Source organism: Austrofundulus limnaeus, unplaced genomic scaffold, assembly GCF_001266775.1.
Source record: "Austrofundulus limnaeus strain Quisiro unplaced genomic scaffold, Austrofundulus_limnaeus-1.0 Scaffold369, whole genome shotgun sequence".
Lineage (NCBI taxonomy): Eukaryota > Metazoa > Chordata > Actinopteri > Cyprinodontiformes > Rivulidae > Austrofundulus > Austrofundulus limnaeus.
Genome location: NW_013952771.1, coordinates 358,207 through 372,412, shown reverse-complemented (window position 1 = coordinate 372,412; position 14,206 = coordinate 358,207). Strand labels below are relative to the sequence as shown.

Here is a 14,206-nt window from a genome sequence, read left to right as displayed (position 1 = left end):
CCCCAACCCACCAATGGCATTTAAACCAAATGGGGACTCGACTTTTGTCCCAAATGCACCGGTTGTCCCCAAACGTAGGCATTTTGTCTTAAAATTGCCCTCAAATGTCACCAGACCACACACACAACCCAAAACAATATATGTCTCCTCAAAGAACCACAGCCTATCTTATCATCCAGCTGTATCACACCATAAGATAAGCATGGCTGGAAGCCATAAAAAGGCTGGCAAAGTACAGTTGGAACAAAGCAGGCAAACAAAACATAAAGCCCTTTTATTGCTTTCCAAGCTCTCCACACTCTGTCTCTGAAGATTACGGACTGTTTTTTTTTCTGTATCTGCTTCTTCTGATAGCGTGTCACCATATTTATCATTTCTGCACTGACAGGACAATAGATCCAGCGTTCTCAGTTTGTGAAAGYTCAAATATCAATTGTGCGAGAGACAGAGACTGATTTAGATCTGATGGATCCCATCAGGTGTCTGTCTCAGTTTCTTCTCCATCAGGACTAATTTTAGTGTTGGTGTGAGATCTATTTACGGGTGTCTAATTTTATCACGTCTGCAGGCTCTCATGGGTTCGAACTCCAGTCCCTTGGGCACACATGGTAATCAGTTATTGGTACAGACAGATTTCCAAGTAATGCCTGTTTACAGTCCTTCCGATCACGCTGGACATACACTGCGTGTTTATGGTACAGAGCAGATGGAGGTCATACAAAGGTGTACTAACCTGGGTAACACGGTTGTGCTGCTTTCATAGTAGAGACGGAGCTCCTGTGGTGAGCTGGCCTACACAAAGAAACGCCACACAACATGAAATACAGTCTGTGCCATGGTTTTTATCATTCAGCACTTTAAAGTATCTTGTTTTATTACCCAAAGTGTTGCTTTTTTGCATCAGAATATTAAATATATATGCGACCCAACACCAAACAGGATTAAGTCACAAAGTGGTATGTGGGGGAAATAGGCAGCTCTAATTCATGTATGCTTTGGTTTCTTTGTTTCAAATTACAATTGCAAAACATATTGGTAAAAAGTAAAATCGAACTGCTAAAAAAATCCAATGTTTGATTTTTTGCATTGCTTAACTGAAATCAAAAAATAAAATATCCAGTTGTTTAAATATGTAGCGAYGCCGTAAATGGTTATAGAGTTTAAAGTGGCTGGAAGAAGACTGCTTAAAAACAAAAATCATTCCTAAATACAGTATACTGGCAAAGGCTGCACTCGAACTTTATTCTGCATAACTTGGAATATTAAAGCAATTTTGTTCACAGCAAGATAAACTCCTTCTAAATAAGACTTTTATCCTTCTCTAAAGTCAGTGAAAACTTAACGCCCCAGGAGTTCAGGCCATGATTTCCAGTTCTGCCAGAAAGTAACAAATGCACTAATAAAACATACAGCTTGTCTTTGCTTTGGACATTAAAAAGAAAAAAAACAAAAACATAAAAAAATTTAGCCTATTTTGGTCCTTTTTTTACATTTAGTTAAAAAAAACTCATTTAATTTTGAAAAAAAAGAACGAACCCCACATGGCTTTATTGTGCACTTCAAATTGCATTTTGTCAACATATAATGAATAAATAGCTTATCTACAGATCGTTTATATGAAATATCTGAAATTTAAAAGAATTTTTTTAGCCACTTTTTGAGCAGTAGCTAGAAAAAAACACAATTTTGAGCAGAATATATATATTTTTAAATTTTACTTGTCATCATTTTCCCTGCGAGCTAGCAAACTTTTCTTCTTTCCAGCGGTTAAATCCTAATGTCCAAATTGTTGTGAGGTTTCCACATTAAAATGGCATCAAGCATTCTTCATCAGAATAACCAAACAGTGTTCAGACCAAATATCAATGAGTTCTCCTGATTAGGAAGACAAATCAAGGCATATCTCTGGAACCTCTCATGATATCAGGATGATCTGAATGTATCTTAAAAAAGCAGGAATCTGAAAATGTGCTGAGGTCATCGTCACTAAATTTGACTTAATCCTCGGTTTGATTTGATGGGTCACAAACAAAGGAGGACAAAAATACATGTCTATTAATGTGGTGTCTCACCTCAATTCTTAACTAGATGCACATCAAAACTTGCAAGAATGAATGCAGCAGATCCTTGCAAACAGGCTTATTGAACAAACGCTTTTTCTAAACCTACATTATCAAAAAGCATATTACTAAACAGACATCATGTGGGTGTTTGATGATCCCAGAAACTACAACAGCTAAAGATGTTAAACAAATAGCAGCAGCAGAAACTCAATGATCTTTGAGGCAGGAAAAGATAACAATCTTCTCAATTATTCTCAGAAATAATCATAAAAACATCAGTTTATAAACTAAACAACTGCCTCTTCACACTTCAAACAGGACAGGATAAAAGTGGACTTTTCAGATCAACAGAAGCCTCCCCAAAGGGAAAAAAAACAACAAGAAATTAATAACACTTTAGTGTGAGTTTCTCCATCAAATCAGAGCCAATCTGCAAACAACAGTTCAAAAGTAACAGTGAGGGTTGTGAAACACTGTTTACTCTGGGTTCTGAGAAATGGCTCGCAGCCATTTCCACATGCCCTCCTCCGTAAACAAGGTTCATTTCTAACAAGCAGTCAAGCTGTTCCTGCATTTTCCAGCTAACAACACTCAAGAAGAGCGTGATCCAGCAGACAGGTGGCTTTTAGTGGCTGTGTTGTGGCTCATGTTGCTCTCTGTTATAAAACTGGATGCAGGTTCAGCAGTCATTACTTTAACCTTTCCAGGAACTAAATCAAACATTTTATATCTGTGATTWGCTATTAAAATGACAAATATTTATATTTATATCATCAAAAGTCTAGTTTTTCTCCGGTATCTTTGTGTGGTGTTTTGAGGTGTCACTCACATGAAAAGGGGCTTTTCCAGTCAGACACTGGTACACAATGGTACCTATGCTCCACAGATCAGCCTTGGCATCGTAGTTCTGGGACATGATGACCTCGGGAGCCTGTGTTCAAACAAACAAAGCCCACCGCTTAAAAACACTGCGACACCGGAACCAGCTGGCAGGAAACCAGTCTTACCATGTACATGGGAGAGCCACACAGGGTGGCAGCCATGGTGTTCGTCTGAAGGTGCCGTGCAAACCCAAAATCAGCTGAAGATTTAAAGAAATAAAGGAGAAATACAGACTGAGTTTGGTAAAAAATAAAAAGAAAAAAAAAGCTTGTACACCATCCATTCCCAGGCTGGTGATACAGGTGGACATTACCTATCTTAACGCTGGTGTTGATGGAACTGGACCTGCGCCCTTCTGGGTGGCAGAGTAAAATGTTCTGGGGTTTCAGGTCTCTGTGGAGGATGTCTTTGCTTTGAAGGACCTTCATGGCCTGGGCAATCTGCTGCAGGAAGACTCGGATGGTGTCCTCGCTCAGTGTGCCCTTGGCTGTCAGAGAAAGCGATGGAATGAACAGTTTGGGGCTGTTAGAGGAGATAATCAGCACTCTGGATGGGCACATTAAAAATACTTGGTTCAGAGATGACATTTCAAAGACATCGGATATTTGAGATCAGCCTCATCCTTTTCAATGTTATTCTATCAGAGCACAAGGGATAAGCGAGCAACAGATGGGTGAGGTCAGGTGGGTTCTCCACCAAACGGGCCAAATGTGACCAAGCATGCTGCTGCCAATAACTGCGTCTGCTTCGTAGGAACCTAGAAATGAGCGTCACTATGAAAGAATTAGAACCAGGGCACTGCATCACTACTTAAATACAGCGGGTAAAATAAGTATTGAACACGTCACCATTTTTCTCAGTAAATATATTACTAGAGGTGCTAATGACATGAAATTTTCACCAGATGTCGGTAACAACCCAAGTGATCCATACATACAAAGAAATCAAACCATAAATGTCCAGAAATGAAGTTATTTGTAATAATGTGGAATGGCACAGGGAAAAAGTATTGAACACATGAAGAAAGGGAGGTGTAAAAAGGCATGGAAAGCCAAGACACCAGCTGAACTCTCTCAGTAATTAGAAAGCAAGCCTGCCCTTGTCAGTGCAAATTAATATCAGCTGGTCCAGTCCCAAATGATGGCCAGGTATCATACAAGAACCATCTGATGATGGGTAAAAGTAAAGAGCTCTCTCAAGACCTTCACAACCTTATTGTTGCAAAGCATAATGATGGCATCGGTYACAGAAGAATGTCTAAACTTCTGAAGGTTCCAGTGAGCACTGTTGGGGCCATAATTCAGAAGTGGAAAGAACATTATTTCACCATAAACCGACCACGACCAGGTGCTCCTCACAAGATTTCTGACAGAGGAGTGAAAAGAATTATCAGAAGAGTTGTCCAAGAGCCAAGGACCACTTGTGGAGAGCTTCAGAAAGACCTGGAATTAGCAGGTACGATTGTTTCAAAGAAAACAATAAGTAATGCACTGAACCACCATGGCCTGTATGCACGCTCACCACGCAAAACTCCACTGCTGAAGAAACAGCATGTTGAAGCTCCTTTAAAGTTTGCTGCACAACATTTAAACAAGCCTGTGTAATACTAGGAGAATATAGTCTGGTCAGATGAGACCAACATTGAACTGTTTGGATGCAAGAATACACATCATGTTTGGAGGTCAAATGGCACTGCACATCAGCCCAAAAACACCATACCAACAGTGAAGTTTGGAGGTGGGAACATCATGGTGTGGGGCTGTTTTTCAGCATATGGTACTGGCAAACTTCAAATAATTGAAGGAAGGATGAATGGAAAAATGTACAGAGACATTCTTGATWAAAATCTGCTTCCATCTACCAGGATGATGAAGATGAAATGTGGCTGGACATTTCAACAAGACAATGAGCCCAAACACAAAGTCAAGGAAACTCTCAGTTGGTTTCAGAGAAAGAAACTAAAGCTGCTGGAATGGTCCAGCCAATCACCTGACCTGAATCCAACAGAAAAYCTATGGAAAGAACTAAAGATCAAAGTTCATAGAAGAGGTCCACGAAACCTTCAAGATTTGAAGACTGTTTGTGAGGAAGAATGGACCAAAATTACACCTGAGCAATGCATGCCACTAGTTTCTCCATACAGGAGGCGTCTTGAAGCTGTCATTGACAACAAAGGCTTTTGTACAAAGTATTAGATAAATTTCAGTAAGTGTGTTCAATACTTTTCCCTGTGCCATTCCACATTATTACAAATAACTTCATTTCTGGACATTTATGGTTTGATTTCTTTGTATGTATGGATCACTTGGGTTGTTACCGACATCTGATGAAAATTTCGTCATTAGCACCTCTAGTAATATATTTACTGAGAAAAATGATGACGTGTTCAATACTTATTTTACCCACTGTATATAAATCAACACACAGAAGACAAATGCAGCTTGAGAAGAGGTAGCTCCACGAGGACATCGTTTTGGAAAAAGAGTATTTGAAAGCTTGTGCAAGGAGATGTTTTTCTGCAGAGGAAAGAGTCAGGCCACAGGATGTTGCCTACAAAATAAAAGCCAGAAGTTATTTTTTTGGTGTAAAATTGGATCATTTAGCAGGAAAACCACAAAGGAAAACCTGCGCTGAGAGGTTTATTTATCTGGGTTAAGTACTTGATAGAATTAACCGTTGTTTATCCACGGGCCTGTCCAAACTTAAAATCTGACTTGTGTGGAGGCAAGCTAAAAGCCTATAATTCTTCAAAACACATTTGGAAAATAAATGCAAGGCACACTGACCTACTAACACACCAGAGATGCTTATTCTTTGTTGTTGTTGTTTCACTTTGAATAAAAAAAATGTGACAGGGAAACATTCCGTGCATTTTTACGGCTGACTTACAGTGGAGATACTCTGACAGATCGCCTCCGTTGCAGTACTGAAAAGACAGGAAGAACAATTCCAATGAAAGTCTTGACACAATTTTTTTTAAATTAATGGTGTGCAACACAATCGGCACGGAAAGCAGCCAAGTGTACACCGTCTCAGACGCAACTCACCTCCATGACGAGGTACACGCACCCACCCACTTCCTGTGGGAAACAAACACAAGTCATTCACCTGGCATCTGCGACAACACTCTGACAATGACTAATATTTATTTGACAACAGTTCTGACAAACGAGTGATCAGATGTGTGCATGTCTCAGCAATGATGTTTTATTCGTGTATCCAAAATAATCCATCAGCTACACTGTCAGTTACACAACAAGTGACAACACCACATGTTAATGCGACTGTCCACAGGCTTTATGAAACTCTCATTCGCCTCACGGTGAACTCGTGGGGGTGGCGGGGTCTGAAACTTAATCCAGTCRAGCTCTGGGCTCCTTGAAACCACTAGGACCCTTTCCAAATTCAGCACTMCTCGTCAGTGCCATTAAAAATATTCACCGAGTGGCTAAGTGAGGTAAAAGGGTGAGACGGTTTGGGTGTCTGTCCCACCTGACGGAAAGAAAGTTGCCTAACCAAGTAAAGCRTTTAAACTGTGTATAGAAATGACACTCTGGGATGTGTTTACTACTTGTGCAAGAGCTTAAAAACACCTTGTGGCTGATGAAGAGGATGGAAAATAACAACGTGACACCCTCGGAACATATGCAGCCTTGTTGTTCAGCTCGTGTGCTTCTGTGATACTCGACACTGTTTTTTTTATACGCCATTGTTTAACCCTCCCATCTGTCAGACATAATGAGAGATCAGCTCAGCCATGCCAACTGTCTGCCAGGTGTCCACAGGTCACCTGTCGAGCAGATGGTTAATGTCTTGTGATATGTGCGACCTGCCAGGTAGAAAAGATGCGCAGACCGCAGTGTTAACCCATTATAGGATATAAAAGAATAGGATCTGTGTATTACAGTAAAAAAAAATCAATCAGCTTTTTTCAGACCAATATTCCAGCTCAGGTCAGAGAGCCAGCCACATGAGCATTTGGCACTYAGTGTTTCCATAACACTTGCATCATCTGGCAGCAAATACTCCAACGTAACATGTCGGTGTGTTTTCCACAGGGTGCAGAAATATCTGTAGATGTGCAAAAAATAGAAATCCTTACCTGGTAGTCAAGTAATCTAACAATGTTTTCATGTTTGAGTTCCTGGAAGAAGAGTGGCAGACATTTTTGTTAAGAAATAGTGGATGATACAGAAAACATGGCAACATAAAAAAGCCATCACATTACCTTCAATATTTTGATTTCTTTCCCAAGCAACGACTGTGACTTGGCAAGATTTTTTTTGTTGATACACTTTATAGCAACTTCCCAGTCACGTTTCTTGCAATGTTACAAAAAAAAAAAAAGGAAGAAAGAAAAAAGAACACACGTAAACAATGATCAGACAAAATCCAAATGTGCTCAAAACGTTGAAGTTACCTCTTTATGTCTGCCTTTGAACACAACAGCAAAAGCACCGTGGCCAATCAGGTCCTTCTTGTTGAACTCAAACTTCCCAACAGATTCCATCATGACTTTTCAAAAGTATAAAAATATTACAGTAAAGTATCACAACAGCTTCGAGACTTGACAACCGAGACACACAGCACGCCGGTAAGTCCCATTTCACAGGAGAAAATCTTTGCCTCTACATCGAGCAAGCCTTCATGAGACTTAAATTAATAATATCGACGACACAAACGTTACGGCAGCACAAAAACAAAGTTATAACACGGTACSTAACCTAGCATAAACAACTGTCTGAACAAATAAAATATCTGCGGTTCGCTTCGTTCCAGCCGCTTCTGTGTACCATCAGCTGATGGTAAAGAGCCGCATAAGTTCTGCTGGTCGTGGTTTGTTTTTAAACACTGACCTCACGCATTGTTGTTGTCACCTTTCTAAACTAGCCGCACGAGTTATTCATATCTCACAGTGCGCATGCGCAAACACAAAAGCCCAATGTTTTTGTTGGTGGTGCTTTCAGGTTCAGCTCGTAAATGACAGACTCATTTAGCTGTTACTACGTTCCGAATTACTTAAATTTATATTTTATAAAAATCAAACCAACTGTGTTTAGTTATACATTTAATAATAATTGAATATAATTATAATTTAATTATAGATTCAATAAATCACACACGAACAACAGACCAACATCTTACGCAACCACAAAGTGAATGCACTTTTTTCTGTAAACATTTAAGTTTAAATTAAAAAGAAAGGGTTTGCTTATTAACCATCTCCATCTCACTGCTTATCTGTAGTTATGTTGCAAAGGCTTTCCAGATAAGAAGGGCAAATCCCTCTCCTCATCAACACTCTCCAGCCTCACCTGGGGGACCCCCAAGGCATTCCAAGGTCAAAGACGATACACAATTCCTCCAAGTTCTGCGTCTGCCTCAGGAACTCTTCCAAGTGGGACATGCCCGAATAACCTCTAAGGGAGGTATCCTAATCAGATGCCTAAACCTCAACTGACTCCTTTTGATGCAAATTGAGCAGTAACTTTACTGCCACAGAGAGTTGGAGTTTCTCACCCTATCTGTAAGGCTGAGCCTGGCCACCCTATGAAGAAAACACATTTTGGCTGCCTGTATCTGAGCTCTTGTTCTTTTGGTCGTGATCCATGACCTCATGGGTAAGAAAGCTAAGATCCTTCAATGTCTGCAGCAAGATGCTGCAGATCTTCTACAAGTCTGTTGTTGAGAGCGTCATCTCTTCTGCCGTCATCTGTTGGGGCAGCAGCCTCAGAGCCAGGGACCTAAAAAGGCTAAACAACCTGATAAAGAAGGCTGGTTCTGTTCTGGGGACGACTGTGGAATCTCTGGAGATGATGGTGCAAAGAAGGATTTTACATAAAATCAAGAACATTGTGGACAACCCTGACCATCCTCTTCATCAGACTGTCATAGAAAGACAAAGTGTCTTCAGTCAGAGGCTTCTTCAACTTCGCTGTAATACAGACCGCTACAGAAGATCTTTCCTGCCCACAGCCATCAGCATCTACAATAATTCTTTAGTTAAATGAGTTACAACAACACCTAATTTCCCTTTGGGATCAATAAAGTATTTTTGAATTGAATTTGAATTGAACTGAATGAGCAAAGGTGGGAGTTGAAATATAAATTGAGAACTTCAACTTCTTCCTCACTGCATCTGATTGAAGTAATGCCCTCGTTACTGAGGACAATCCAATCCGCCATTTCATCCTACCATCACTCTTGAACAACATACTTGTACTCCTCCAATTGAGGCAAAGATGAACCAGAATGAGGAGCAGACTCTCATCCCAGCCGCTTCACACTTCCAGTGCATGCTGAAAGCCATGACCTGAAGATGCCAACAGAACCACATCATCTGCATAAAGTGGAGACCAGACCCTTCCTTACCAGACACCCTCCTCCCTTCTACTATGCTTTAAAATCCTGTCTATAAACACCACAGGAACAGCCCTGGACTATAGCCCAACCTGCACTGAGAGCAAGTTCGACAAGAATGCACACACAGCTCCTGCTTTGGTAATTCAGGGTGGGACCCTGGTACTCTATACTCCTGCAGCACCGACACAGTTCCTGGGGTAATGTGGTCAAAAGCCTTCTCCAAGTCCAAAAATCACACAAACTGGAGAGTCAGACTCCCGTAATCTTCTTAGTGGCTCTGCAAGGGTGAAGATCTGGTTCACTGTTCTACGACCAGGACAAAAGCCACTCCTCCTGAATCTGAGGTTCCACAACCCAACATACTGGAGTAAACTTTCCCAGGACGTGTGTTCCAACTATTGTGAGATCACACTTCTCAGCCTCCCATCCTCAATGTATTCTTTTGTATTTTTTCAATGTGTTTTTCTTAACTGATCAGAAATATTTTCTTTTACTGGTTTTATTTCATTAATGTGGCCATATTTGTTCCTCTGACCAAAGCTTTTAGATACCAGTCATTCTTATTAGAATAAAAATCATAATTACATCAATCACTGGCTTCTACTCACTATAATCCACCACGTGACACACAAAACGTAACAAAGAAAACAATCTCTTGTAATAAAAAGCTTTTAATGGTAATACTTACTGTAGAAGCACAAATCACAGTACCACAAGACAACAATAATTAAATGCTACATGTACAAGTTTCTGCATAATAACGTTTAAATCTAACAAAAAGAGGAAGTGCAGAGGGACTTACAGTAAATACAAAATGTTGTTGGCACAGTGTAAGATAAAGAGCATCTTTGACAAAATCAAACTATTAAGAAAAATTACAACAACTCAAAGTTCGTGTGCTATAGAACAGGTTTCTTATTTTGTTGTACCAAAAGAAATCTTACTTTTAGATGAAACACGTTGAAGTGAGAACTAGTTAAACTTCACCAAATACATGAACAATTTCTCAAAAAAGCATAGTTTAAAATGTGGCAGCTTACTAAGGTGTGAGGTACTGGAACTATGCCAGCCCATAACTTCTAAAAACAAACAAATAAACAAACAAACAGAATTGACATCCTGAACGATGCTAATAACTTTCAGTTTAAAGAAGACATAAAAATACCAGAAACATAAAATAAATAAATATATACAGAGTTAAATTCATTGTCATAACAACTGTGGTAGTAAAGCAGTTATTGTCTTAAACAATTAGATTAAAGCTGTGAATCAGGTTTTTACTGTTGATGAGCATCCAGATAAAGAAATCTGCACTTTGTCCTCTGTGATAAAAACAAGTAAGAGCTGCTGATGGCAGTGTTTAAGGCCTAAAGTAACACTGTATTTACTATTCACAAAGGATCTTTTTTTATTCATTGTGCAATTGCAACCAGAAAATACTTAACGTTCCTAAAAAGTATTTTAATTTTCTGTACATAATTACAAGCAGATGTTGTCACACTATTTATTCTTGTGAGACAAAAACATCAATGGTCAAAAGTTTGATGAAAGATTGGTAACAATTTCAGATTTTACATGTCAAACAAATTGTCCTGATGCATCTCAGTAATCCAGGTAAAAAATCAAAAGGAAAAAAATTGTATAGGTCCTCTGGACATATAAAGTCCTCTGGTGCTTTTGTTCCATTCTATAAAACGGTAAATACTTTCACTGATGATTAAAGCCAGTGATTAGAGTGATTAAAGCCATGGAGAGTTCTGTGGAGGCATCCCTGAACTGAAGGTGGACCTTTGAATCAATATCAGAATTTGATCAAATCTGTGGTAAATTCTATTTCCAGACATAGAATATTGTCAGGATGACTTTTTTTTTCTCTGGCATTGACTTGAAGATTTTCTCCAAATGTTTGTGTTTGCCTTGTCAGAGTTACACAAAGGATTTTTCATTGTAGATTTATTAGTTTCACATGCCTCTGGTACACTTCTAGATTAGGGGTTTCCAACCGATGGGGCACCAGAGAGCAAACAATTCAATTTGAATAATTAAAACTTTGTTTAATTCATTTTTTTCTCTTTTCCAAATAAAATTTTGGAACTATTCACTTCAGTCTTTTATTATTTTGATAGAGATAAAGGTTGAATGCGGTGGGGAGTAGTGAAACATTTAAAGTTCAACACACACCATTATAGTCCCAAGTGCTTTTAAGGGATAACCACTGTAGTAGAATAAGATGTTTACATGTTTTTTGCAATAAATTTATAGACTTACATGTTTTTCATTAACTGCTTTTTTCTTAAACAGCTCACAGTCTATTTAACATTTTAATTATTAAGTTTAATTTTTTTTCGGATACTTCTTTATCCTGTTTATGGTTGGTTTATGTCCCGAAAAAGGCAGCAAATAGGCCTATGTGCATCAAACAAATTCAACAAAGAATAATGCACTTTGGCGCAAAAAACAAACAAAAAACTTTTCCTTTGATTTTTGTGAGGAAAAAACAAGGCACAGTCGAAAGAGTCTGTTTGTCTTTAGGTATGACTATATTCTACATATCACCTCCGTTAGTAACACGTTCATTGGAGCGCACGAGTGTCTGTTTGTTTTACCCCACGGAGAGACAAATCTCCGGCCGAGGTTTGCCATTCCACCCGAGTGAGTCACAGACGGCTCTCCTTCCACGGACAAACTGTAAATTTGCTTTCTACACGGCAGAAAGGTCGATACGGTTGGCTGAGTTGGTGCTCTTGTCCCATGTGTGCATCTTAGTGGGGCTGCMACCCTCCCTGTGTCCATTCATCTGCACCAGAAAATGAAAGAAACTTAAACATTAAAAAAATAGTGGGGTAATTTAAAAAAAATCCTTTGAAACAAGTATTTTATCATCAGCACTCACAATATCAGAGTTAAATGGTTTCACGTTGATGTTTCGGATGGAACTGCTGGTAAGAGACCACACTTTGGTTTTGTGTTTAAATGCAGCCCTCACCTGCAGGAAAAAAACAAACAAACAAACAAACAGAAGTTTAGTTTGTCTCAACAAAGCCTACACTGTAAAAATGAAATGTTGGACTTACTTAACCATGTTATGTTACCTGGTTCCACTTAACCGAGTTGAGTAAATTCAAAGCAATATACCAGTTTTTTAACCAAAGAACATGAGTATGTTGCTTTGAATTTACTCAACTCAGTTAAGTGGAACCAGGTCACATAACATGGTTAAGTAAATCAAACATTTCATTTTTAGAGTGTGTGGCACCAATAAAGCAACATGCATTTTAAACACAAGAGCTGCCAGAATATAGAATTAAAACACACAAATGTTTAGCCTCATACCTCAGAGTTGAGGAGACAGTGGAACAAGAATACAAAGAACCCCTAAAAAACAAACAGAACAACTTTTAACAAGAATGACAGTAAACCTGAAGTAAAAGTAAAGCTTGATTAGAGAAGAACTTACTTGTAATGAGTTGAATACAGCAAAGATATACAAGAACGCCAATGAGTGTGTGTTGACGGCAAGGACGCCAAAGATCCAAGAAATGCCAAGTATGGGCAGAAGCACAGCCACTGCTTTGGCTGTCAGTCTTCAAACAGAGACATAAACATGATGGTAATTATAGCTTTTGTCAAGATAAACATGTTGCATCATTAAAAGAACTCAATGGGACTCAAACAACAAACTCACTTGACTGCATTGGCATCTCCATGAACCTTGTAGTTCTCCCCGCTGATCCGAGATATGATTCTGGTCACTGATATCAGAATGCCAATGTTCACCTGGTCATCAGAAAGTTCATAAAGCGCATTGACGAATGGGCTACAGATCAGAAGGTATGAAAAACAAAACGGTGCGTTCCTTACCACAATAACAAAAAGAGCAGGTGCCACAAAGGCCCAAATGGCCCCTGTCTTCAGTGATAGCCAACAGCTGAAACAGAAATTAGGGAAAATTGGGAAAATCTAAAACCAAAATGTGTTCCCTCCCTTACAAAAAGGTTGTAATGTTGTGATGTTGACACTGGATGTCATGGTGCTTGAACTAAAAGCTTTTAAACATTAAACACAGCTGTTTCCATTTTTTTATCTACAGGTGATGTCATTCTTGTGCAATGGCTTTAATCGAATTAGGTGCATGTCATGCAACGCCCCTGTGTGTGGGTCATACTTACTTGTCACCGTAACTGTCAAAGGCAGATGTTATGGATACGACACAGATCACCAGTGGAGAACCTGGCAGGAGATTTAATTAGACAAATGTAACAGAGGCATGACAGGACTCACCTGCTGTCGAGAACAAAGTCAATTTAATTTACAGACTCTAGTAGTCACCTTCCTGTCACTGTTTACACAGATTAATATGTTCTAGTGCTAATAACATTAAGAGAATAAACAAATTAAACTAGAGTTGTTATTTATGATTTATCATTGTGGTGGCAGCATATTGGGGAAGACTGGTGGCAGAGTATCTGTGATGTGGGGCTTGCATGCACCAACATGGCTTGGTCATCAAGAATTTGAAGCTGGACTAGGTCATGGACTAGTTCAAAGAAATAACTGAGCACAGATGTGGTTCCAGTGGTTGTAGACTTAGCATGGCATGATCCTGATGTGGTCCATAGGGGTCATGCAAGGGCATGTGTATGAGGACAATAGTACGGGCATGAGAACAGAGAAAACAGCAAAGTAAAACCTAACTGGTGAGGACAGAGAGTGAATCTGAAGGATTTTTTCCCCAAAATTTGTCACCATTCAGTCTCTTCTAATGAGTCGTAAAGCGCTTGATGTGGTTTCCATCCAGTGTGAAGGGGTCCTGAACTGATGTGTTGACAACACCAACACATTCTCACTCCCGAGTCGTCACATATTGACGTTTTTCAAAGGTCCCTTTGCGTCCAATT

General features: G+C 39.3%; 2 protein-coding genes across 3 annotated transcripts in view; both read right to left on the bottom strand.

Moving 5' to 3' along the window:
• The window catches only part of ulk1a (unc-51 like autophagy activating kinase 1a), a 15,964-nt gene extending 8,108 nt beyond the window's left edge, over nucleotides 1-7,856 (bottom strand). The window contains exons 1-9 of one of the 2 annotated variants that reach the window (XM_014023437.1): nucleotides 7,366-7,856; nucleotides 7,174-7,266; nucleotides 7,048-7,089; nucleotides 5,993-6,025; nucleotides 5,835-5,871; nucleotides 3,259-3,432; nucleotides 3,071-3,144; nucleotides 2,893-2,994; nucleotides 734-792 (exon numbers count right to left, since the gene is read on the bottom strand). In XM_014023437.1, the coding sequence (XP_013878891.1) occupies nucleotides 734-792; nucleotides 2,893-2,994; nucleotides 3,071-3,144; nucleotides 3,259-3,432; nucleotides 5,835-5,871; nucleotides 5,993-6,025; nucleotides 7,048-7,089; nucleotides 7,174-7,266; nucleotides 7,366-7,458 (707 nt within the window). In that variant the 5' untranslated portion in view covers nucleotides 7,459-7,856. The remainder of the gene's footprint in view (nucleotides 1-733; nucleotides 793-2,892; nucleotides 2,995-3,070; nucleotides 3,145-3,258; nucleotides 3,433-5,834; nucleotides 5,872-5,992; nucleotides 6,026-7,047; nucleotides 7,090-7,173; nucleotides 7,267-7,365) is intronic. The other variant, XM_014023436.1, reaches the window with a different exon arrangement.
• A 2,103-nt stretch (nucleotides 7,857-9,959) lies between these two features.
• adgrd1 (adhesion G protein-coupled receptor D1) overlaps nucleotides 9,960-14,206 on the bottom strand; it is a 53,646-nt gene continuing 49,399 nt past the window's right edge. Inside the window, exons 20-26 of the mRNA XM_014023435.1 lie at nucleotides 13,478-13,538; nucleotides 13,170-13,236; nucleotides 12,994-13,085; nucleotides 12,766-12,892; nucleotides 12,642-12,683; nucleotides 12,202-12,294; nucleotides 9,960-12,105 (exon numbers count right to left, since the gene is read on the bottom strand). Coding sequence (XP_013878889.1) covers nucleotides 12,010-12,105; nucleotides 12,202-12,294; nucleotides 12,642-12,683; nucleotides 12,766-12,892; nucleotides 12,994-13,085; nucleotides 13,170-13,236; nucleotides 13,478-13,538 — 578 coding nt within the window. The 3' untranslated portion in view covers nucleotides 9,960-12,009. The remainder of the gene's footprint in view (nucleotides 12,106-12,201; nucleotides 12,295-12,641; nucleotides 12,684-12,765; nucleotides 12,893-12,993; nucleotides 13,086-13,169; nucleotides 13,237-13,477; nucleotides 13,539-14,206) is intronic.